Genomic DNA, 26,120 nt, shown 5'->3' with positions numbered 1-26,120 from the left:
TCCTTCTCTTGTTTTGTTAACTTTCATTTCAAAACAAAACCTATTAAAACCCCCCAAACATAACCACGGAAGCTTCATCCTGTCACACTCAGTTTTGTTTATGGAATGTTTTGGAGGATGTCCCAAGAGGGTTTTGGAGTCTCTGGGCTATCCTAAAACCGAACTCGTGACTCATCGCCTTATGTTTCTCAAGAACAGTCAAGGGAAAAAGAGTTACAAGGGACTAGGTCAGAAAAAAGAAAAGCCTTTGGGCTCTTGGCCAATGGAGGATGTAATGTCCACTCACCAGGGTAGCCCAGTGGTTAAGGCCGTGGGCCAGACTGGCTGGGCTGAAATCCTTGCTCAGCACCTTACTTCTTGTGTGACCTTGGACAAGTCACCTCACCCCCTGGTCCTCAATTTCCTCATTAGAAAGAGAAGATAATAACAGTTTCTACCTTCAGCGAGTTAATGCGCAGAAAATTCCTAGGCATGTGGTGAAGCCTCCGTGGGGAACCGAGCATCCAGTAGGACTGGGCCAGGAGGTCTCTGCATTCAGTGTCTATTCTGGACCTTGGTTGACCCTGATCCTTGTGCACACATCTGTAGGGTGTGCTTAGGTGGTGGGCCAGTTCTCAAGGTCAGGGGCTTGTACCATGATGCAAAATAAAGACATTTAAAAAAATTCCCTAGACTGCAGAAAGCAAAGGAATGGAACGGAAGATTCCTGCAGGTTGGCATTTCAGACCACAGACCAACAAGGAAGCGGGTCTCATCGGGGAATAGTGGGGCCAATGCTCTTGGCTCCTAACCTGGCTTCCTGACTTTTCTGCAGTCTTTAATTGTGGGTAATTGACCTTCCTCAAAAGTAGGTCAGTTTACAGGTTTGTTTTTTTTTTTTTTTTTTTTTGTGGTGCTGGGGATTGAACCCAGGGCCTTGTGCATGAGAGGCACTCTACCAACTAAGCTATATCCCCAGCCCCCAGTTCACCTTTTAATAGAACATCCACAGTCAATCTCTTGGGTAGTGCTGCCCATGGACCATGTGGTGCTTGCTTGCCAGAGGATCAGAGGATATTTTTGCTGTGGGCAGAGGGGACAGTTTTGCATGGTGAATGAGCGTGAAGGGGGAGCCACTGGGAGGGGTCTGGCTGGGCATTGCCCAGGTTCACCCACACTCTGAGAACACTGATCTGCCCTGGGCTGTGCTCCCTCAGGTGTTCTGTATAATTGGGTGAAGTATGAGCCAGGTCACCTCCTTTATCATCAGCTTGCTGTTTCCATAGAGACCTTTAAAAAAAATAAATTTAGAGTACAGTTCACTTAAAATGCATGGATCTTTAATGTTCAACGTGGTAGGAAGTTAGTGTCCCAGGGCTACTATAACAAAGTATCACAAACTTGATGCTTTATTACAACAGAACTGGGTTCTCAGAGGTCTAGAGGCAAGAGATAAATCAAAATTCTGGCAGTATTGTGAGCTCTGGGCAGGCGCCACCGGAGGATCTTTCTCTGTCTCCTCCCAGCTTCTAGGGACGCTTCTTGACTTGTAGAGAAATCATTCAATCTCTGGCTCAATTGTCATGTGGTAGTTTCCCATGTGGAAGTCTCCTATGTGACTCTATTTTCTCTTCTTATAAGAACACCAGTCATGGGCTGGGGATGTGGCTCAAGCGGTAGCGCGCTCGCCGGGCATGCGTGCAGCCCGGGTTCCATCCTCAGCACCACATACCAACAAAGATGTTGTGTCCGATGAAAATTTAAAAAAAAAAAAATTTAAAAAAAAGAAATACTGTTACTGTCCCCATCTAAAAAAAAAATAGAACACCAGTCATGAGATTAGGACCTACCTCAACCCAAAATGATCTTGTTTCATTTATTATACCTCAAAGACCCTGTTTCCAAGACCCTGATTCCAATAATCTTATGTTCTGAGATTCCAAATGGATGTGAACTTGGAGAGGGGCACTATTTAATCCAGGGTAGATGGCTTTTGACTATTGTGTATACCCATGTGACCAACATTCCAAGCAAGAGATGAACCTTTCTAATTCCCCAGAAAGTTCTCTCATGCCCTTTTCCAGACATGTCCACCACCACTGCCCACCCTGAGCAACCATGGTTGATTTCTATCATCATAGCTAATTTTTTTTAACCTGTTCTTGCACTCAAATAAATGGAAGTATGTAGTGTGATCTTTTGTGTCTGACTTCTTTTCCTTAAAATATATTTTGAGCATTGTTGGTGCTGTTGTATGGATCAGTAGTTCTTTCCCTTTTGTTGTTGAATAATAGTCCCCAGTATGGCTATATGGGTTTTCATATCTGGTCTTCTATGGATGGATAGTCAGATTGTTTTCTATTTTGTGAACTAGATATTGCTGATAATATGAAGATAGCAGCAATACATATGTTTGTTCATTCCTTTTGTGGATACCTATATTTTTCTAGGAGTGCAATTGCTGGGTCATAGAGTAGGTGCAGGTTTAACTTTATTAGAATTGCTCAATGGTCTTCCAGAATATTTATACCTATATATATATTCTCTGGACATCATATCAGAGTTTCATCCTTTTGAGCTCCATTATTTTGTTGATAGTTTTTTTTTTTTTTTTTTTTTTGATGCACAGGGAGGATAACCCCTCTGCAGAGGTCTCTCCACGGAGCTGTTGAGCTCAAGACCCTCCAGCGGGAGACTTGGTCCTTTTTGCTTAGGTTTGTTTTCCTTTTTTATCCTGCTGTACCCATGAAGCCTTGGGGCCCAAGGACCTGCTGGAGTCCCCTCACTACTGCGCCCTTTTTCAGAGAATAGCACCAGTGTGCATCCTCCAGACTCTCCTCTTCCATTCTGAGTCCCCTTGTCACAGGTCAGATGTTAGAGGTCAGAGGTTAGAAGTTGGGGGCCTTCAGAAGGGCATGAGCAGCTTCCCTGAAGCAGGAGCTGTTCAGAGCATTCAAGGGTCCCCTCAATTAGTCCCATACTGGGCTCCTTCCTCCCCCTCCCTCTCCACACCCCTCTCTCGCCTTTCTTTCTTTTTTTTCCATAATCAAGTATTTTCCTCAGAGACTCCTATTGATAATACAAAAACAGTATTAAATAAAAGAATGAATAATAATTTTAAAAAGCTTGAGGTCTGGGTCTGTAGCTCAGTCCTAGGTTTGATCCTCAGCATCACATAAAAATAAACAAATAAAATAAAGGCATTCCATCCATCTATAACTATAAAAAATTCTAAAAATTGTTTAAAAGCTTGAGTTTCCTAAGATCCATCTTTACTGTTAATAGCAGTGAACAACACTAACAATAGTAAATACTGAGATAGCGTTTACTAAAGGTAAATGCTCATGTTCTTAGCTCTCTGTATAGGGAAACCAAGTGATCCTTATGTAGCCCTTTGGGGTCAGAAGTTTGTACAGATGAGGTGAGGCAAGGTAGAGCCAGGCAGTCTAGTCTCAGAGTCTGAATGTTACCAATACATGTTTCCTTAGGATAATTCCTATTTTAGAAACCGAACCACATTTATTTTCAAAGAAGACTTTAGACCACTGCCATAAGTGGAGTATTCAAATTACTTACCATAAACAGATGAGAGCCATAGAAATGAAGACTCTGATGACCACGTAAGTTTATTCTAAATAGTGCCTGTTGTTCTCCCCCCTCCTTTTCCATGTTTTTATTGGTGCATTATAATTTTACATAATGGTGGGATTTGTTATTGCACAGTCATCCATGCAACAATATGACATTATAATTTGGTCAATATTGCTCCCTGGTATCCCCCTTTCTCTCCCTCCCTCCTTCCCCCTGGTCCCCTTCTTCTACTCTACTGATCTCCCTTATATTTTCATGAGACCCTCTGCCACCTTTTTCCTTTCCTCTGTAACTTCCACATATGAGAGAAAACAGCTGACCCTTGACTTTCTGAGTTTAGCTTATTTCACTTAACATTTTGTTTTCAAGCTCCATCAACTTTCATGCAAGTGGCCTAATTTTATTCATCTTAGTGGCTGAATAAAACTCCATTGGGTGAATACACCACATTCATCATCCATTCATCCACTGATGGACACCTAGGCTGGTTCCACAGTTAGGCTCTTGTGAATTGTGCTGCTATCTCTGCCCCTCCCCTCCCCCCCCCCCCCCCCCGGCTTTTAAATGGTTTGTGCTTTGGTTGTCACATCTAGGAAATTTCGCCCAACTCAAAGTCACCAAGATTTTTTTCCTAAGTTTTCTTCTAGAAGTTTTACAGTTTGAGGTTTTACAATTAAGTGTATAATCCACGAGAGTTACTTTTTGTACATGGTGTGAGGTGAGGATTACGCTTATTTTGATTTTACTCTTTTGTATAAGGATGTCCACTAGTTTCCACAGCATTGATTGAAAGGACTCTGTTCCCTGTCTCCTCTGAGTCTGGCTCTTCTCAAAGACGGGGAGGATTAAAACTCACAATTGCTACAGGGATAAAAAGCCACACAGTATACAGAGCAGCTGGCACATGGTCAGCGCTTGGTAAGCTCCAGTTTACCACCTGCTTTCCCGTGGTCTGGCAGTCAGGTTGTTTCCAGGGGTTTTGTTGTTGTTTTATTTCAAGTATCAACAGCAATGCAATAAATATTTCTGGATCTTCATTCATACTGCACATTCATATTAAAAACGTTTGATTAAAAAAAAAGTGTTTGATCTGTGCACTAAACTGTGGGCTGCTTTAAATTGGCTCTGCTTCCAGCCAGAGGGAGCTAGCTCCCTGGGAGCTTTGAGAACTGGAATCCTGAGGCTGTAGCTCAGTGTCTGAGTGCTTGCTTAGCATTGGCAAGACCCTGGGTTCAATCCTAGGTATCAAAAAAAAAAAAAAAAAAAAGAAAAGAAAAGAAAAGAAAATCCAACAACCCAACAGGGAAACTCTCCTGCCTCCTGGCCCGTGTGCCTCTATTTGGAATCAGGAAATCCCAGCACAGTGTCTATACATAGTAGATGCTTAGTTAGGGCAAACTGTAGGGGTAAACCTTAGGGACTGTGTTCAGCATAGCACTGCCACTGGGTCTGGGGACCCCTCAGATGGATGTGTCCCCAGACAACAATGTTCTTTTAGCACCTGTGGCTGGTGTCACCCTTGGGTTCCATGTGGAGTAAGCGTTTAGGCAATTTTCTCTAAGTGTGTGTTAATTTCCATGGTTGATGTTGGACCTTGTTCCATGGTATCTGGACCCTGCAGTACATACATTCAATCTCAGAGGAAGGAAGTAACTTTTGGTTCTTTTTCAACTTTTCTTGATTCTCTAGGACTTGGTTTCTCAATTTAAGCATTCTTGTCATTTGGGGCTAGAAAATTTTTTGGTTGTTGGGGGTTGTCTTGTGCATTGTAGGATATTTGGTAGCATCCTTAGCCTCTACCCACTAGATGCCAGCAGCACCCTCACTCGTAGTTGTGACTTCAAAGGGTCCAGTTGTCTAATGTTCCTTAGAGGACAGAATCATCCTGAGTTGAGAATTACTGCTCTTGGAAAAATAGTCAGCCTGGTGCTCATATGTTTTAAACATTTCTTTAACTTTTTTTGGTCCTTGAACCCAGCAGTGATAAAGATCATGATAAAGATCATGCAGGTGACTTTGGGTCACATGGGTAAAAGCTGAGCCTGTCTAGAACTCAGTTGATCCTGGTTTGGGAAGCAGACATTTGAAAACAAATCATGGCCGCCTGGATCCTGTCTGATTTCAGAGAAGACCAGCTGAAGAAGGAAAGCACAATATTTCATTCGTATCACACGTCTTGGCAAAGCTGTTGATCAGCCTCCTCTTGTCTCATGGGAAAAGATCTTATCAGAAATCATGAGTTAGAATATCACATTTAGTCACCTTTGATGATTTATGGTGCTAAGCATCCAGCATCCGTAGCTACCAACATCAGCAAAGAGGGAAACCAGATACCGAGCACTTCCTGGGGAGCACCATCCCATCTTTAGCTTGAATCTGATCCCACCCGGAAACAGGAACAGCTAGACCTGCACCATGGTTTCGTCCTCAGCAAAGCCTGGACTGGGGATGCTTGTTAAAAGAAAAGCTTCAGGCAACGTAGATTTAACCGAGTTGATTGGAGCAAACTGTGATTTTTGAATCAGAACCAGAAGAGGTTCAGAGAGCTTCACTGGAGCAGGTGGACAGCCAGATTTTATAGCTGCATTTGACAGATTAGAGTGAAAAGAATTTAGTTAGAGGTTAATTGGTGGCGTCTGATTGGAAAAATGTCTAGGTGGAAGTTAGTTTGCGATTTCTGGTTGGAAAAGTCTAGTTTTGCTTTGTCCTTGCACTGTAGTTTTTTTTTTTTTTAACTTTTTAAGTTGTAGATGGACATAATAGTTTATTTTTATGTGGTGCTGAAGATCGAACCCAGTGCCTCACACGTGAGAGGCAAGTGCTCTACCTCTGAGCTACACCCCAGCTCCTGCACTGTCGTTTGCTTATGTAGGACCCTAAAGCTCTAGCTAAAGTAAACATATTCTACATGTGAAATCTCTCCACCTTCTTCAACAGAAGAATTGTAAGGGGAAGAATGGAATGGAGGGGAACACCTCAAACTAAAAGAGACATCAATGTTTTAAATGAATACAGCCAAAAAAAATAAACTTAATGTCCCGGCAGTGCAATTGGTTAACAAAACCACCCAGAAACCCAAAAGGGAGGGTGGGATCATTGTCAGGATGGTGGTGATTACTTCTAGGGGTAGCTGGGATTGGGACGGGGCACACGGTGAACTTCTGGGGTGGTTGGCCAGATTCTGTTTTTCAATTGGGTCGTAGATAGATGATGTGATTGTCTTATAATGTTCCACTGTACATTTGCTCTATGTCTTCTGTATCTGATTTATTTATTTACAAAAAATTTTTTAGTTGTCAACAGACATGTATTTTATTTATTTATATGTGGTGCTGAGAATTGAACCCAGTGCCTCATGCATGCTAGGCAAGCACACTGCCACTGAGCTACAACCCCAGACCATATCTTTAAATAGTTTTCTTAAAAGTAAGGTGCAAAAGAATATGTGTAATATGTTCCCTTCGGGGAGCAAAAAGAGAGGAAATAGGAAAATTATGCTTTTATTTTAAAACATAAGTAATGCAAGGTCAAGCCAAAAGCTGACCAAAATGGTAATCTGTCAGGAAAGGGTGAAGTGGACCAAAGGAGAGATTGGAGGCTAGACCTTTCTGATAGACCATTGGTATTTGTCACTTTGTAATGATGTAATTGTTTTATGTAACTGAAACCACAAATATATTTAAATCCCTAAAAATCAAAAATAAATTGAAACACATGGTCTTTCTGACTGTACATTTCTAGTGGAATAGATCCTAAGATAAAAGAATCACAGAGAAATCTTAAATTACATAGACTGTTTTATTGGTGATACTATTTTCAGATAGAGAGACAGATAGATAGATAGATAAAACATAGTTATCTTGTGTTACTAGGAAGCAAGATTTTCACTACAAAAAATGCCAATAACGAGCTGAAGACGTTAGAAACTTTATAATGCTAAATATCTATGAATTAATTACATATTTTATCTTTCTTTAAAAATTGAATTTCCACTGGGCACAGTGATATACACACTATAATCAAGCTATTTGGGAGACAGAGGCAGGAGGATTACAAGTTGAAAGCAATTATGAGACCCCTGCCACAGAATAAAAATAAAAAGGACTGGGGATGTAGTTCAGTGGAGAGGTTCCTGGGTTCAATCCCTAGCTCCAAAAATAAAAAATAATATAAATTCCTACGTCTTTCCACCTGAAAGGCCTATAAACAATGGCAGCCCTGTAGTAATGAGCACCCAGGTGCCCAGGCTGCAGTATCTAAGTACCATTTATCTCTAGAAATGGTCCTTGCAAAAGTATCTAATTCCAAGTCTGAGACAGAAAATGTATAAGATGAGCCTGGAAACTCCTGTAAGGCCCCAAAGAAAAGAAACTGTTGAAAACTACTGGAGTCATGCCAATAGGGCACAAACCTGCCAGAAGGAGTTCTCATTAGCCTACTCAATAATTTGAATATCAAAAAGAAGAGTAAATAGACACTTTAGAAAATAGCTTGGAAATTTCTTATCATCTCCAGCTATCTTACCTGATAACTCACTCCTAGGTATTTACCCAAGAAAAATAAAACCAAATGTTCCCAGATCTGTGGATTAGCCCATTTTCCATTATTATAACAAAATACCTGAGGCTGGGTTATGTATAAAGACACAGGTTATTTTACTCAAATACACCAGGTTCAAGGGCCTGGTGCTGGTGTCTGCTGGGCTCTGGGGAGGACCTCACTGTAGATGGCATAATGAGAGCAGGCGCATGTGAGGAAGGGAGAAGTCACATGGCAGTAGAGGATGCCAGAGAGCAGGGAGGGGTCCCTCTTGCTCTTTTCCAACAATCCTCTCTCCAGGGACCAAAGTGGGACCCCAAGAGAACTGCATAAACTTCCAAGGGCAGCACCCCCGTGACCTAGTTACCTTCACTAGGCTCCACTACTTGAAGGTTCCACTATCTCCCAGTTTTGCCACACCGAGGACCAAGCTTCTGACACATGAGCCAGCACCGAAACTCAAATCATATCCAAACCATAGCCACCTGTATGCAAATGTACGAGGTAGCTTCATTCATAAAAAACCTGGGAGCAGCTCTAACGTCGTCCATCAACAGATGAATGGCAACATGCTATATACTTCCATTTATATACTATTCTGGAAAAAGTCAAACTCGAGGGGCAGTGGGAAGTGAAGAAGGGGACTGGCTGCAGAGGGGCACAAGGGAACTTCTGGGGGTGACAGAGATGTTTTATACCTTGAAGGGGGTATTGGTGTATTGTTTGTTGAAATGTGTCCAACTGTGTGCTTAGAGGGTGAGCTTTACTGTGCATCCATTATTACTTTGAACTTGAAAAGCCTGACTTAAAAATAACTTCAATAGATTGAAATATATATAAACAAACAATTAATGAAGGAACAATGCATGAACAACACAGTTTCTATCCAGACCAGAAAGTTCATGATCCATCAACATAACCACCTTCACTCTGGGATCAAACAAATCCTTCACTCTGGGAAGGCAACATTACCTAAGGCAGAAATTTGGGGAAGACTAGCCAACAGGTACAAGACCAGGCTGATATTATCTGTGCATTTGGATTCAGAACCTATGTGGGTGTTGCAAGACAACTCACTTTGGTAGGATTTATGATTCCTTAGATTATGGAAGGGAAGATGAACCCACACATAGATTCACAAGTCATGGCCTGTGAGAAGAAGACTTTAAGAAAACAGTGAATGGAACATCTAAATGGAACCAAGAGTCAGTGGGACTGCAAAGACCCACGCTGAGGCAGGCAGAGAGAAGTAAAATTTCAGCAGTGATTTTTTTTCCCCCCTAGTGCCGGAATTGAACCCAGGGATGCTCTATCACTGAGCTACAGCTATAGCCCTTTTGATTTTTTATTTATTTCTTAATAATTTTGAAACAGGGTCTCACGGGGTTCTGAAGCCAGCTGTGAACTTGTGATCCTCTTGCCTCAGCCTCCTGAGTTGCTAGGATCACAGGCTGCACCACCATGCCCGGCTTCTGCAGTGATTCATCTATGATGGTCAGATGGATTTTTCACGAGATGATTAACAAGCTGTAAAAAGTTTTTAAATGATGCTAAAAAATCATTATCTCTGGAGGGAACAACTCATTCTGAAAACTGGAAGAGGAAATGAATCAAGCTCTGAACTGGTATTTTTGTGTGTGTGTGTGTGTGTGTGTGTGTGTGTGCAAGCTAAGCTTGAAGATAAGAAAATAGACGAGAAGGAAAAGTTCTACTTTCTAGAAGAATCACGGTAATAAATGTAGACGGAAAGAGAATCAGGAGTTACCATCTAATGAAATACTGGGTCAAGGTTTTAATCATCAGTGTCTGATGAAAGATAAAAATTGTGGGAGATTTATAATGGATAAGATAAGAGAAAAAGAGACATTGGTTCAATAAGGGGGACAAGCAGACACTATGTACCTCTTGCTGTGACCAGAGGGAGTACTCAACACCTATAAAAATTATGCTCGAGTCCAAAGATGCCTCTTAATCTAAGTATTAAAAATAGAGATTTTTTTTAACCAATGAACTTTAAAAAAATAATTTTATTTTATTTATTTATTTTTATGTGGTGCTGAAGATCGAACCTAGGGCCTTGCATGTGCAAGACGAATGCTCTACCGCTGAGCCATAACCCCAGCCCCCGAAAATAGAGATTTTTAAAACCTTGAGAGAGGCAGGTGTGGTGGCACACACCTGTAATCCCAGCCACTCAGGAGGCTGAGGCAGAAAGATAGAAAGTTCGAGGCCTGCCTGAGCAACTCAGTGAGACCCTGTCTCAAAATAGAAAGGCCTGGGAATGTTGCTCAGTGGTAAATGGGTCCAATCTCCAGTAAAAAAAAAAAAAAAAAAGACATTCCAAGGATGCATTCAGCCAAATTCAGAACGTGGGAAAAGTGATCCAGTTTCTTCAACACATGCACGAGAGGAAAAAAGAAGAAGTCAATTGTTATGGGCTTCTAAGGTCTTAGGAGTTCAAAACCTGCTACAAAGCTGTAGAAATCAAGACAGTGTGGTACTGGCATAAGAATAGACATATAGATCAAGGGGTGGAGATGAGAGTTTAGAAATAAATCCTTGTGCTTATGGTCAACTGATTTTAACAAGAGAGCAAGGAACTTTCAATGGGAGAAACTTACAGTCTTTAAAAAAAAATGGTGTTGGGACAACTGAATAGATAAATTCATGAGTGAGGTTGAAGACTTTCATCACACCGTATGTAAAAATTAGCTCAAATGGATCAAAGACCTAAATGTAAGAGATAAACCTGTAAAACTCTTAAAATAAAACCAAGATGTAAATCTTCATTACCTTGGATTAGGCAATGATTTCTTAGATATGACACCAAAAGCACAAACAATCAAAAGAAAAAAAAAAGAAAAAGAAAAAAGAAAGATTAATTGGACCTCAAAGTTAAGAAGGGGGAAAAAAAAGTGTTGCCAGGCTGGGTACCATGCCAGATGTCTGCAATCCCAGCTACTCCAGAGTCTGAGGCAGGAGGGTCACAAGTTCAAGGTCAGAGTCAGCAACTTAGCCAGAACTCGTCTCAAAATAAAAAATAAAAAGAACTTTGAAAAGCAGGCTGGCAGCTCCTCAAAAATCTAAACAGTTAGCAGATGACCTAACAATTCCATTTCTAGGTATACAGTCGTTCCCTTTATCTGAAATTTTCTTTCTTGTGATTTTAGTTACCTGTGGTCAATCTTGGTCCAAAAAAATTAAATCGAAAATTCCAGAGGTAAATAATTTGTAAGTTTTAAATTGCACGCCAAACTGGGTAGCATGACGAAACCTCCCGTCATCCTGCTCCATCCCACCTGAGATGTCAGTCATTCCTTTGTCCTGTGTTCCCACACTGTATACACCACCTTCCCCTGCATTAATTAGTAGTATCTTGATGATCAGATTGACTATTGTGGTCTGGCAAGGCCTGTGTTTAAATGACCTTATTTCACCTACTAAGGTCCCCAAACACAAGAGTAATGATCCTGACTACTTGAATAGGCTGAAGAGAGACTGTAAAGTGCTTCCTTTCAGTGAAAAGGTGAAGCTCTCTACTTAATAAGAAAAGAAAAGCAGGCCAGGGTGGTGCACACCTGTAATCCCAGCAGCTCCGGGGGCTGGGGCAGGAGAATCACAGTTCAAAGCCAGCCTCAGCAGAAGTGAGGTGCTAAGCAACTCAAATAGGCCTGGGGATGTGGCTCAGTGGTTGAGTATGCCTGAGTTCAATCCCTGGTACCCTCCCCCCACCCAAAAAATACTATGACGAGGGTGTTAAGATCTGCGGTAGGGCTGGAGTTGTGGCTCAGAGGTAGAGTGCTCACCTACCATGCCTGAGGCACTGGGTTCGATCCTCAGCACCACATAAAAATAAAATAAAGATATATGGGGGAAAGACAGTGTATATAGGGCTTGGTGGCAGGAACAGTGTGAGATATCTTCTGGGGATCCTGGATCATATCCCCTGAGGATATGAGGGAACTACTATACCCAAGAGAAGACATGAAGAGATGCCCACACAAAAGCTTATACATGAATATTCTCAGCAGTATTTTCCATAATAGTCAAAAAGCAGAAACAACCCATTGCCCACCAACTGATGAATGTAAAAGAAAATGTGTATATTTATACAATGGAGTATTATTTGGCAATAAAAAAGAAATGGAGTACAGGTTGAGCATCCCTAATCGGAAAATTCCAAATCCAAAATGTTTTTAAATCTGAAACTTTTTTTTTTTTTTTGGTACTGGCGATTAAACCCACAGGTCCTTTACCACTGAGCTACATCCCCAGGCATTTTTATTTTTTATTTTGAGATAGGGTCTTGCTAAATTACTCAGAATCTCACAAGTTGCGAAGTCTGGCCTCAAATTTGGCAAACCTCCTGCCTCATCTCCTGAGTTGCTGGGATTACAGGATTACAGGCTTGTGCCACTGTACCAACTAAAATCTGAAACTCTTTGAGTGCTAATAAGTGGAAAATACCACACTACACAGTGTGTGATGAGTTGTAGTCATATCCCTAACTTCTTCCCCAAATTTCAATCTCCAGGTAACACCTCTTGAGATGATGGGCTTCGGCATATGAATTTTGGAGGGACACAACCTTTTAGTCCATAGCCCGCTACTGATGAGTGGACTCTGACATCATTATGCTAAGTGGAAGAAGCTAGTTAACAAGGTCCACGTAGTGTGCAATTCCATTTATGTGAAATGTCTAGAGCAGGAACATCCAATGACACAGAAAGAATATTAGTGGTTGCCAGGGGATTGGGGGAGGAGAATGGGGAGCGATTACTGATGACTTTTTTATTTTTGGAGTGATTAAAAATGTTCTGAAATTAGGTAAGTGTGATTGTTGCACTATATGAGTGCACACACACACAAAAAAGCAAAAATATTGAACTTTAAAGTGGTGAGTCTTATGGCATGCAAACTCTATCTTTAAACAAAAGAAAGGAACAAAAGACATAAGGGACACATCTGTTCAGTGCACTGTATGGACCACCCTGTGGGGGCAAAAAAAGGAACTAAAAAAAGACACTTAAAAAAATAGGGAAAATTGAATATGGATTTTGTATTGAATTATACTAAGCAGTTATTAATTTTGGTGGGGCACAATAATTACATTGTGTCTATATTTATTTAAAATTCTTAAAATCCTTACAAAAAAAGGAGGGATGTGGGTAAAACTGAAATAACAGGTACTGATAATTTTGGAAGCTGAATCATGGCTATACGGACGTCCATTATACTAGTCTATCTTGTTGGGTTTGTTTGATAAAATTTCCATAAAAACAAGTTTCAAAAAAAAAAAATGCCAGAGCAAATAAGAAGTCTTGATTAGTCCTAAATTCTAGAAAGTTCATCTCCTACAGAAGATTCTGAACTGTGTGTTAGGACAATTTCAGGATACCTTTGTCCCCAAAGGCCTCCTGACCTAGAACTGAGCTTCATTCTAAGAAGACAAGCCTCTGAACTCCCACAACATGCTTTGGGTTGGGATTGATCAGGCCTTTTACTGAACATTCTGCAGAGATGACACACCTTCATGCTGTATCAGTCAACGTTTTCTGCATAAAAAAAACAGCCCCCAACTTAGTGGCTTAAAATAATAGTGGTTTATTTCTCACAATTCTGTGGGTTGACTGACTCTGGGATGACTTGGCTGTGGCCAGCTGGTCTAAGATGGCCTCACTCAAATGTCTGGGACCTCAGTAGGGTCTCCCTTAGGAGGCTACCTGGATTATTTACACAATGCAAAGCCTTCCCCGCGGAAAGAGGAGTCAAACTCTATCTATCCCATTGGTCAAAGTAAGTCACATGGAGGCATAGAAATTTGTTTGCAGATTGGACTTGTACTGAATAGGAGCCAGAGTCTGACCCAGGCCACTTCTCAGAATGCGACTGACATCTTATGTGTGGTTGGGAGTAGGTCTTGTGCTAAATCTTATGATGCCCCAGAGTTGAAATCTTATTTCCACTGGTAGAACAGGGGTGGTGCTTAAAATATTATTCAGAAACATGAAATTAACTAATGAAATTAATTATGGCATGCAAATTCTATCTTTAAACAAAAGAAAGGAACAAAAGACATAAGGGACCCTGGGCTAATGAAATTAACTGGAATCAATGGTTCCTAGGTCTGTTTCTCTCTCCCTTTTCCTGAGGCCTAAACTCAGTCCTATTTTCCTGCCTTCCCTCCTGTCTAGAGCATCTGTGACTCACTCCTTGAGATGACTTCCTGTGCCTCCCACATTCTGATGGGGGCACGGTTTGATTCATTGGCGGAGATAGATGGGGAGACTTGGAGGCCCTGTGCCCTGGGGCCAGCTCCCACCCCCACCAGATCTCCATTTGCTCATCTCTAGAATGTGGGGCTGTTTGGAATGACTCGGAGGCCCTTTTGGCCCCGTCCTACTTAGAGGAGAGTAGTCAGACTGGGCAAGTGACTCAATACTCTGTCCCCTAGGACTCTGAGGCCAGGGCTGGCCTCTTTGAGAGAAGAATGTTCTGGGTGGGTGTAATAGATTAGTTGTGGGCAGAGCCCAAGTCCAGCCTGGGCCAGCAGAGCCCAGTCTGGGTCAGCTAAGTTCCAGCCAACCTATAGTTCATGAAAAAAAAAATGGTTTTCTGCCTTTTATTTTGGAGTGATGTGTCCCATAGCCGATAGAATGGGTACTTGGGGTCTCTCGCTGGCTGGGTGTCCTCTTCTCTTCTGGGTTGGGGACCAGGCTTTAGAGTGAAACTCACAACTCCAAATGGGGTTCCACTGCTCCCTCTCTGGGGGCGGTCTTGGTTCTCAGGCAGGGGACAGAAGAACCAAAGCAGGTAGCGATGGAAAGAAGGGGCAATGATGTCCCAAGGTGAACAGGTCCTTGAGGCCCAACATGGCTGGACATGGCAACACAGGTCCAGCACAGAAATTCACTGTTTTTAAATTTGGTTGAAAAAAATTTAAAATCCAAGTTATGTCTGCACCTGAATTAAAGAAGAAATAGCCGGGCCCAGTGGCTCATGCCTGTAGCCCTAGTGACTTGGGAGGCTGAAGCAGGAGGATCATAAGTTTGAGGCCAGCCTGAGCAATTGAGCAAGTCCCTAAGCAACTTAGTGAGATCCTGTCTCAAAATAAAATTTAAAATAAATAAATAAAGGACTGGGGATTCAGCTCAGTGGTAAAGCACCTCTAGGTTCAAGCCTCAGTATCAATCAAATAAAAACAAACAAACAAAAAATAATCCCCCCAAGCAAAAGAATAAAATAGTTCAGTGTGATATTATAAACAACGGCAGGCCTCTTTCTGCTTCCAGACACAGAGAACTTTTAAAAATATCTATCTGTCTATCTATCTATCTATCTATCATCTATCTATCTATCTATCATCTATCTATCTATCATCTATCTATCTATCTATCATCTATCTATCTATCATCATTATCTATCAACCATCTATCCTTTTTCTAGAAAGCAGTCTTTCACCACTGCTTCTTCATCTGAGCCCTTATCTGCTGACTTTCTGCCATGGAAGATTTAGTTCTTGTCACCCTTCCTTCCCCACATACCTTCCCTCTCTCTGACCTCGGCCCTCCCAGCGTCCTTAAGTCATAAGTGGGCGAAATGAATATTCACTTTGTACTTGCTTCTGCAACTTTGAAAATGCTCGTCACGGCTGAACTATGAAGAATACTATGTCCTCATTTACTTTCTAGCACAACTTTTCCCTGCCTGAGCTTCTGAATGATGCTACAGGCCCCAGGGGTAGAGTGGGGTGGGGTAGGAGAGGCGCAGTGTTTCCAAACTCCTCACCCACTCCCCTCCCCACCCCAGAGAGAGAGAGAGAGAGACATACAGACAGACACGAAAGGAGGGACACAGGGAGAGAGAGAGTAAGAAAAAGAAAGAGACAGAGAGACCAAGGGCAGGCTTGGGCCCTCCCAGATGTGGGGAAGGCCACAGTCAAGCTCCCAGGCCCTTGGTTAGGCCTCATTTGCCAGAGGAGCCCCAAGCCGTACCTGTTCCAGCCTCTCCCAGCGGCCTAGGTTCCCGCTGTGCCCCTCAGCCTGGGTCTGGCTTCTGTCGTTCGTAACTCCTACTTGGTGGCCTCATTGGGTTCTCCCACTCACTCCCTCCAGATGATGCTCAGGCTCAGGACTTGATACAGCTGTGCCATGAAGCTGACCATGGCTCCATTTCTCATTTGCTTGATTTCGCAGCCAGGACACAGGCAGGGTTCCACGTTGGAGCCTTTCTGATGGGGAGTCTGCCCAAAGAGTTTGCGGGACAAGGACAGGGCAAAGATCCTGCAGGGTTCGTGTGCTGGGATGTGGCCGAGGTCTGGTCTGGGACCCAGTCCTAGGCCTACCTGGTCGGGTTCTCAGAGGTCGTGCACCACGGCCCTTAGAGACACCTGCCACCACTCGGGTGGCAGGTGTTCTAAGGGCCGTGGTGCACGACTTGAAACGACAGGTAGGCCTAGGAGAGACAGACGCGGCCATCCACACAGAACCCTGCAGGGCTCTTATTCCCTGTCACCCAAAACTGGGAACAACCCAGATGCCCTTCCATGGAGGGGAAGCAAACAGGGATCCAGCTACACAATGTACAAACTGCTCAGCAAGGAAAAAGGAGATTTCTCTTTTTTTAATATGTATTTTAAAATACATACATTTTTATAACTTTATTTTATTCATTTATTTTTTTTCACGTGGTGCTGGAATCGAACTCAGTGCCTCACCTGTGCTAGGCAAGCGCTCTACCACTGAGCTACAACCCTAGCCTCCCTTTATAAAAATATTTTTTAGTCGTCAGTGGATTTTTATTTTTTAAATTTATATGTAGTGCTGAGAATTGAACTCAGTGCCTCACACATGTTAGGCAAGCACAAGTGGTAGCCCTGAGCCACCCCCCCAGCCCCCGCAAAGAGGATTTCTAATACGGGTAACAACATGGCAGCCAGGCGCGGTGGCACACACCTGTATAATCCCAGTGACTTGGGAGGCTGAGGCAGGAGGATCTCAAATTCAAAGCCAGTCTCAGCAACTTAGTGAGGCCCTAAGCAACTCAGCGAGACCCTGTCTCCAAAATAAAGGGCTGGGGATGTGGCTTAGTGGTTAAGTGCCCTTGGGCTCAATGCCTGGTACCAAAAAACAACGACAAAAACATGGAGAACCCCAAGTGCAGCATGCCACAAGAGAGAAGTGACAAGCAGAAGGTCGCACCCCAGAATTGTAACTGTGTGACATTCTGTGGGAAAAGTGCTTGCAGGAAACAAATGGGTCCCTGCCCAGTGCTGAGGTGGGAGGGCTCCCTGCAGGGCAGTCCGAGGGGCTTCTGCAGGAACAGAAGTGTTTTCTACTTTGTGACTGTGGTGGTTATAAACTTTTAGCTGGGTGCATGGTGCAGGCCCGTAATCCCAGCTACAAAGGAGGCCGAGGCAGGAGGATTGAAAGTGTAAGGCTGGACTGGGCAACTTAGTGAGGCCCTGTCTCAAAATAAAAAAGAAAAAGGGCTGGGGGTATAGCTCAGCATAGGGCTCTTGCCTAGAATGTGTGAGACCCTGGGTTCTGTCCCTAGCACTGCGTACGCACTCTCGTTCTCTCTCTCTCTCTGATCATACACGAAAAAAAAAGGCAAATTTTACGGATGTAAGTCCTACCTCCATAAACCTGGAAAAATGTCAACTGAAGTCTAGTTGGCAGGGACACTGTGATAGCAGGGACATCGCCAGGGTGAGGTGGAGGGGAGAGATGGGTGGAGGGTCCGCGCTCTACCAAAGGACGGTCCTCCCAGTTGGCCACACCCAGGGAGGACAGCAATCCAGCCACTAGGGCAAGGGCTGGCTCTTTTTCTTTGGTTTGTTTCTTCAGGGCTGAGGATCAACCCCAGGGGCCTGGTGCCTGCTCGGCCAGGGCTTCCTGCTGAGCCCAGCCCCAGCCCAGGGCCAGCATTTCTGGTCCATGCTCCAGATGCCACAGTAGAGAAGACCCCCGAATCATACCATCTTTCCCCCCAAGCCCTCACCCTGTGGCCCTTTCCCCTGACCAGAGGGGGAACAGGGAAGAACATGGGGATGGAATAGAACCTGCTCAGAGACTGAATTGCAGAGCCAGCCCAGCTACTGGGCACCTCAGCCTCATCTACAACATGGAGACCCAGACCATGTCCTGCGGAGCCCAGTGAGGGACGGAGAGGTAACTCTATGAGAACGCTGTGGGTGTTGAGTTCTGACAATGACTACCAGTGGGCCAGGTTTGAATTCCTGTCACTTTTTACAGGCTGTGTGGCCTTGGGGAAATGCCCTGACCTTTCTGGACCTCAATTTCCTCATTGGTAAAATAAGATTTTTATGGTTTCATTACGTGGTGTTGAAGATTTGATGAAAAATGTCCTTAGCTCTGGGTCTAGCACACACACACTGAGTTCTCAAGAAGAGAGCTTTAGGGCTCTGGTGTTATCATAGGGATGCCAAATCTAGTTACACACACACCACACCACCTATACATGACTTCCAATTAATTTGAAATTGCAATTGCTGAGAGATAGTGAAAACTTTTTTTTTTTTTTTTGGTGGGGTTTTTTTGGTACCAGGGATTGAACCCAAGGGCGCTTAACTACTAAGTCACATCCCCAGCCCTTTTTATTATTTTTATTTTGAGACAAAGTCTTGCTAAGTTGCTTACAGCCTCCCTAAGTTGCTGAGGCTGGCTTCAAACTTGGCAATGCTCCTGCTCCATCCTCCGGGAGTTTCTGGGATCACAGGTGTGAGCCACCACACCCGGCTAACAATGAATACTTTTTAACACAAGTATGTCCCGGGCAATATTTGGGACATACTTATGCTAAAAAATCATGCATGACACAATCAGACTGGGATAAGTATTTGCTTATCTGACATTCAGATTTAACTGGACAGTCCTATTTTGCCGGGCAGGGGGAGGAGATGGGAGTGATATAGGAGAGGCTCGGTCAGGAGGTGAGGAGGGTGACTGAGCCATGTGTTCTTCAGCCTCCCCTGCAGCCGGGTCACCCCAGCTTCACCAGGAGTCTCACCTCCTCCTCCGGGCAGCCCCCTCTCCTGGGTGCCGGCCCACACTGCCCATGCATTCCGAGGTCTGCTTTTGTTCCTGCCCAAGGCTGCCAGCTGGTGTCATCGTAACTCACTCCTGGGCTGGGGCCGCCGCTCGGGAGTCCTGAAGTCGGTTCTTGTGTGCGACCCGGGAGTCCCGGTGGCGTGGGCCGGTGCTGCGCTCGCGGTGGGTCCTCTGTGCCTGCCTGTGGCTGAGTGGCAGCCCTGCTCTTACATAATCACTTTCTCTCCTCCTTCTTTTTCCAGAGCCGGATCTCACACTGAGCAGCTGCAGTCGGAGGAATCAGAGAAAGCGCCAGAAAGCGCCACCCAGCCCCAGATTCCAAGGGGCCTGCTGGGGACTCTCCTCCCCCACCTCCTCCTCCTCCTCCTCTCCTCCTCCTCTTCGGGAAGGAAGACCCCGAGGGAGACTGCTATCTCATACCAGCTCCTGGGCTGCCATGGGACTAGCAGCCACCGCCCCCCAGCTGTCCTCCTCACTGCCAGGCAGATAGGGAGGCTGCTGCCCCAGGAGCACCTGCCTGATCCCTGCTGCCTGGCACCTCCTTTGGGGACAGCCCTTTCCTGACTCGGTGGCCACCTTTTCTGACACGTGGCCATGTAGGCCCTGCTCAGGCTCCTGTGGACACACCGCTGGGGACAGCACCTCTGCTCTTGGGGAAGCCAGTGCACCACCATGCCCCGGGGATTCACCTGGCTGCGCTGTGAGTACCCAGGGACCCACTCCGGGAGGCCTCGACCCAGAGAGGGCTCAGCCACAGCCACGGCAACCAGCGCGTCCCTGCTGGGGAGAAGTTGAGCTGCTCCCCAGCTCAGCTGCAGGTAGTCTCGGGGACTCCACAGCCACCCTGCCTGTCACTGACCCCAGGCTCAGGCAGGCAAGCTGGGCGGGAGTCCCAGGTAGGGTGGGCACTGGGTGGCACAGTGAGTGGCTAGACGATGGGGCAGGCGCTGGGGTGGGTGGCAGCATCTCTGTGGACTGACTCATGGGTGCTAGGGGACATGGCAGGGGCAGAGGGTGTGGAGAGAGGACTGCTGTCCTCCCTGGGTGTGGCCAGCAGGGGTGGGGTGGGGACCAGGGACCTAAGACACGTGGGACTTGTGTGTCCAGCACCTGGAGAAGGCAGCTGGCTCTCCTCTGCCCCTCACTCTGTAACACCAAGATCAAAAGGCAGGCCGACACCGGTGCGGTGGGTGAAGAGAAAAAAATAAGTTGAAATGAGGACAGAAGACAAGAAAGGTCCTGGGGGACGCGCAGGCCTGTGGGTGGAGGCCAGACGGAGCCCTCCAGACCCCAGGCTCAGCGTCACTCACTCTGATTCGGCACATTTCTCTGGTGACGCCCACGAGCCCACTGGAGAGTGACTTGCCATGACAACAGGACCTCATTTGCTTTGTGCCCCTCAGCCTCTGTCACCCAGTTCAGAGTTAGGTGGCCAGGGACCGTGTGCCAAGTAAATGGGGGCAGGGGCTGGAGCCCAGAGGGGTTCGGAGAAGAGCTGGGTGTACCCTGGTCCTGGCGGAGGGACCCTGGAAAGAGTCAGGACATTCAGAATGGGCGAAGGACCCAGCCAGGCCCCGTGTTAGGGAAGCTTCCGGGTCTTGAGGAGCAGAGGAAGCTGCTTGGTGAGGTGCCACCTGAGGTGGTCTTGAAGGCTGGGTGACATCCACAAGGCAGACGGGGTGGGGAGGACCGATCTCCAGACAGCAGCTCAGTGGAGGGGCTGGAGAGTCTGGGCCGTAAAGCTGCTTTGGTGGCGTTGGCCTTGAAAGCCAGGTGAAGAGCGCCCGCTTCTCCAGACCACAAGGAGTGTTGGAAGGTGGCCGAGGGGGCCACGGTTGGAGTCCCCTGCTTTTGAGGAACCTGGGGTCACTGTTGCAACCTTATGGGCAGCAGGTAGCGACTGTCAGGTCCTGGGGTGGAGGTGGGAATGGGAAGCCAGCTGGAGGGGAGCAGGCCCAGGAGGCAGATCTCGGGCGTGGCGGGGGCTGGTGGGTGGTGAGGACGGGGGAGGGCAGAGGCAGGGGCAGGGGGAGCGGCTGCCCAGTGGAGGGGCTGGGATGCTGGGGTGCTGGGCGGCTGTGATATATGACCACAAACTGGGCAGCAGCAAGTGTTACTCTCATAATTCTGGAGACCAGATTCTGGGGCCAGAATCAGCAGGGCCATGCTACCTCTGAGGACTCAGGGGGGAGCCTTCCCGCCTCTTCTGGCTTCTGGGGGCTCCTGGGGCTCCCTCTCTGTGGGCAGCTTCACTCCAGTTCATCTCTGTCTGCGCGTGGACTTTCCCTCTGGGTGCGTCCGTGTCCTCTCCTTCTGACCAGGACACCTTCCCTAAATCCAGGATGAGTTCTAAAGATGCTGTTTCCAAATCAGGTTACATTCCGAGGTCCCAGGTGAATATGAATTTTGGGGGGAATGCTCCTCAACCCATTGCCTATGCTCAGATTGGGTCAGGGACCCCGACTCCCCTGCCACCCCCCAGGCCAGGGAGCCAGGAGAAAGCTCCTTCTACCCATCTCCTTCAGCTTCTGCTTCTCTCCCTGGTCCTTACCTCTGGGAGGGAGGAGGAGCAGGAAGGGCCTCCTGACCAGGGTCAGGCCTACCCTGGCTGTGTGGTTCCTGGGGCACAAAGTGTGGGGGTGACAAGCGGTCTTGAGGTTTTGGCTGTGCCAACCCTGCTTGGTTCCCTGTTCTCTGGGGGGAGGCCACAGAAAATAAGTTGAAAATGAGAAATGGGGCCCCCTGAAGACTGAGGAGAAGCTGCCCAGACTGCAGGGAGGTGGTCCAGGGAGAGGTTTCCAGGGCAGCCCAGGTGCCCGGCTGTCCCAGGCCGAGCTGCTGTGGCCCTCTGAGACCCAGTCCCTGCTTTGAGGCCACTGTTAGCAGAGCCAGAAGGCTCCAGGGCAGGACCTGGGAATGCAGTGGACTCCCCATAGTGACAGCCACGTGGGAAAGAAGAAGCAGTGTAGACAGAAAGACTATTTTGGTCCTGGGATTTGAGCCCAGGGACGCTTAGCCACTGAGCCACATCCCTCGCACTTTTTTTTTTTTTTTTTTTCAATTTTGAGATAGGATCTTCCTAAGTTGCTTAGGACCTCACTAAGTTGCCCAGACTGACCTTGAACTTGAGATCCTCCTGCTACAGCCTCCTGAGCTGCTGGGATCTCAGGTGGGGATGCCACTCTGTCAGGCTAGAAACACTTCTCACTTCTTTCTTTCTTTCCTTATTTCGGTCGGTACTGGGATTTAACCCAGGATACTCTACCACTGAGTCACACCTGCAGCCTTTTTTATTTTTATTTTGGAACAGGGTCTCGCTAAGTTTTCCAAACTGGCCTCAAACTTGCAATCCTCTTGCCTCAGCCTCCTGAGTGCCGACTGGGATTACAGGAGTGTGCCACTCTACCCTGCAGAAACACTGTTTTTTAAAGGAAAGGTGGCAATTCAGATTTTAACGGGCAAATCCCTGTGGGCTAGATGTGGTCCTTGGGCCACCACCCTGCACCTGTTGCTCTAGGTCCATGGTTTTTAAGGTGCATGCCCAGATCAAAGGCCGAAGCCTCACCTGAAGGCTGGTTACAAGGGCAAATTCTCTGGCCCCACCCCAGGCCTGCTGGATTGTGGGGGAGGGTGCTGAGCTCTCCTAGCCTTGGCTGGCTCCCCAGGGGATTCAGATGCACCCTCCCATTTCCACTGCAGGAGGCCAATCCCCAAACTCAGGCATAAAGCGCTCAGTCAATGAGGCCACAGCACTGGTGATTCACAAACCAAGGGTGAAGTGCTGTGATCAGGGAGTGAGTGAATCAGGCTGGTGGTGCTGGAGTCAGAGGCTGGTGGGGCTGGTATAGGCAGGGCAGACCCTAGGGTGGGGGAAGAAGCCCAGGGAGACTTTTAAAGAGATCTGCAGTGTGAGGGGATCCCTAGAGCAAGGCAGAGCAGGAGCAAATTGGGACACAAGATCTTGACCTTCAGAGCAGTGCAAGGCTGAGAGGCTTTTAGGACTTACTGTCTCAAGGCACGAACACTGGCTAGGTTTGCATTTATCTGTTGCTTTGGCCCAATACCATGTCAGGGAGATGCAAGAGAGCGAGCGTGCTGGTTGGATTACTTCACACTGGCAACTTTTCATGGAGGGGAAGGGCAGGCAACTGCAGCCCCTGTGTGGCCCAGGCCATGAGCAGGCCTGAGGAGCCAAGCCGAGGGAAGGTGTCCCTGGTGAGGGGTCCCACAGGAGCAAAGTCCTGGAGCAGGACCCAGCAGGGTGGGACTAGAAAGGGAGGAGGGAGAAGTGATCCAACAGGTAGAGTGGCCCAGGCCAGTGGGGATGTAAGGACAAAAGTCTTCCAAGTACCAGGAAGTAAGTGAGTGGGGAAAGTCCAATCAGTAATTCCTACTCGTAACAGGTGGGTCAGGGAAGTGACTCAGCCTGGCTGTCTTCATGGGGCGGGCAGGAGGAGAGGGAGAAATTTTTGCTTCTGACTCTAATAATAATAGGTATGGATTGTAGAATATGCAAAATGTTCCACAAAATATATAGAACACAAAAATCTCCCGTAGAGATTTGGTACATTTCTTTCCACCACGTTTTCCAAACACATATGTAAACAATTGTAAACACACGTATAAATAAAATTCTAGTCCTGCTGGGAATGCAGATAGTGTTGGGTCATGTTTTTCAAAAACATCACCATCCATATCTTATTTTTCTCATCACACATCATAATGATTCCTTAACAATGTGATTTTTACTGGAAACATTCATTATGATGGAATGTCCTAGTCGTTTACAGATTTTCACTATTGTAAAATAACGCTGCAGTCCATAAATCTTTTGGTCTACGTCTCTTTTTCTTGTTTTAGTTCTTCTGATTTTTGGGTTTAGTGGGTCAAAGGGTGTGGACTTTATTGAATTCATTAATAATAACATTTGCCAAATTGCTTTCAGGATGAGAGCACCTTCTTCACTACTTTGGCAGCATCAAATATTACTTAAAAGAAAACAAATACACAGAAATCTTTTTGTTTCATTTCTTTTTCTTTCTTTATTTCTTTTTTCTTTCTTTCTTTCTTTTTCTTTTTTTGTGATGCTGGGAACCAACCCAAGGCTTCAGACTTACCTACTGAGCTACACCCCCAGTCCTTATGTAATTATTATTTTGAGACAGGGTCTGGTTAATTTGTCAAGGCTGGCCTCAAACTTATAATTTTCCTGCCTCCCAAGTGGCTAGGATTATTATAGGTGTGTGTTACCACACATTTTTCTATTTTGTTAGATGAAAAATGGCATCTAATTTTTTTTTTTTTTGGTACTGGGGATTGAACCCAGGGGAACTTAAAGACTGAGCTACATCCCCAACCCTTTTAATATTTTATTTAGAGACAGGTTCTCACTGATTTCCCTAGGGCCTCCCTAAGTAGCTGAGGCTGGCTTTGAACTTGTGTTCCTCCTGCCTCAGCCTCCCAGGCCACTGGCATTACAGGTGTGTGCCACCGTAATCTAATTGTTTATTTATTTTATTTGTGAGGTTGAACTTTTGGAAACGTCTTGCCCTTTTTTGTTTTGTTCTTTTTGCTCTAATTACCCTCCTATTTATTGCAAATTCTCTCAGGTATTGGGTCTGTTCAGTTAGGTAGAAATCACAAAGGCTATTTTTGAGGTCGCAGTGCCCCCGAGTGGTCAAATCTGGTAATGTTGGTAAATCATTGTAGCTAACAGCCTGAGATCCCAGAGTCACCAAAATGGAAGACGCCAGGGACCACTGGTACATTTAATGATGAGGGATGCCAAGTCCAGATAGAGGAGGGGAAAACGTAGCTTGGGTTACGTGATTTTTAGAGTTGGAACTAGAATCCACGTCTGAATGGAAATCCAGCAATGGGCTTTGAAAACGTGTCGCCCCTACACCAGGGGCTGAGGTTGCCCTCTAAGGAAGTTTAGGGTTACCCCATGGGGCAGGAGTTGGGGACTGACCTTGATTAAGTGCCTCCTGGGGATCTGCTGGCCAGGGGTGGGGTGGATGTGGATCACCTTCTGGACAGCTTGCACCTACCTGTCCTTGCTCTTCTGAGGTCCAGACCCAGGGACACCCTGCGGGTTCTGGGTGGGAAGTCTTCCTCAGGTGACAGGGTCTGTGCATCTGTCACCACCTCTCCTGTGTGTCTTTATAACCCAAGAACGTGGATGACAGTTGTGCCCAGCTGGGCCCTGGGGACAGTGTGGACGTGGTACCTGGCGCTGACGTGCTCTTGTTGGCTGTGGTCCACAGATCTTGGGATCCTCCTTGGTGTGGCCTTGGGGAATGAGGGTTTGGAGGTGTGGCCCTTGACCCAGAATAAGGAGTGCACCGTCACAGGCTTCCTTCGGGACAAGCTGCAGTACAGGAACCGGCTTCAGTACATGGTAACCACATGGGCACCACCAGCACCCCTGTCCCCAGCCCCATGGCGCACCTGGCACAGGGCTCTGGATAGTCAGGGACCCTCCTAGGACCTGAGTCAGCCCCAGTGTTGCCATGGCTCCCTTCTCTAACACATAACCAACGTGTCTGGGGTCTTTACCGGCCTCCTCCTGCCATCTCCCAGGGCTTCCCCCTCTCCTGACCTTTGATTCCCCCCACCCCTGCCACCAGCCACAGGGCATTTCCCCTGGGATTCAGGAATGGAATCCAGCAACTCCCTGGGGGAATGCCCCCATCCCGGCACTTATTAGCAGGGGAGACAAAGACCTGCCAATTGGGATGTTTGGTTCTTTTTGAGGAGTGGAGATGCCCACTCTGTTTTTAAAAAGAGCTTCTGAAGGCAGTGTTGACTGCCCTACCATTCACTCATTTAGAGGGTATAACTCCCTTGGTTTTTAGTGTGTTCACAGAGTTGGGCGACCACCACCACAGCAAGTTATAGAACATCCCTCTCACCCCCCAAATACGTGTCTTTCTTGAA

The 26,120-nt window shown here is 46.2% G+C and overlaps 1 protein-coding gene across 5 annotated transcripts in view; it reads left to right on the top strand.

The window, feature by feature from the left end:
* Il34 (interleukin 34) overlaps positions 1–26,120 on the top strand; it is a 63,086-nt gene that overhangs the window by 31,989 nt on the left and 4,977 nt on the right. For 3 of the 5 annotated variants that reach the window (XM_078032654.1, XM_078032651.1, XM_078032653.1), the window contains exons 2-3: positions 19,424–19,881; positions 25,448–25,581. In XM_078032654.1, coding sequence (XP_077888780.1) covers positions 19,854–19,881; positions 25,448–25,581 — 162 coding nt within the window. In that variant the 5' untranslated portion in view covers positions 19,424–19,853. Of the gene's footprint in view, positions 1–19,043; positions 19,344–19,423; positions 19,882–25,447; positions 25,582–26,120 lie in introns of those variants that run through there. The other 2 variants (XM_078032652.1, XM_005318509.5) reach the window with 2 other exon arrangements.

This window comes from Ictidomys tridecemlineatus, chromosome 15 (assembly GCF_052094955.1).
Source record: "Ictidomys tridecemlineatus isolate mIctTri1 chromosome 15, mIctTri1.hap1, whole genome shotgun sequence".
In the NCBI taxonomy this organism is placed as follows: Eukaryota; Metazoa; Chordata; class Mammalia; order Rodentia; family Sciuridae; genus Ictidomys; species Ictidomys tridecemlineatus.
Note: the sequence above shows the minus strand (reverse complement) of the source record. Positions and strands in the feature narration are given on the sequence as shown.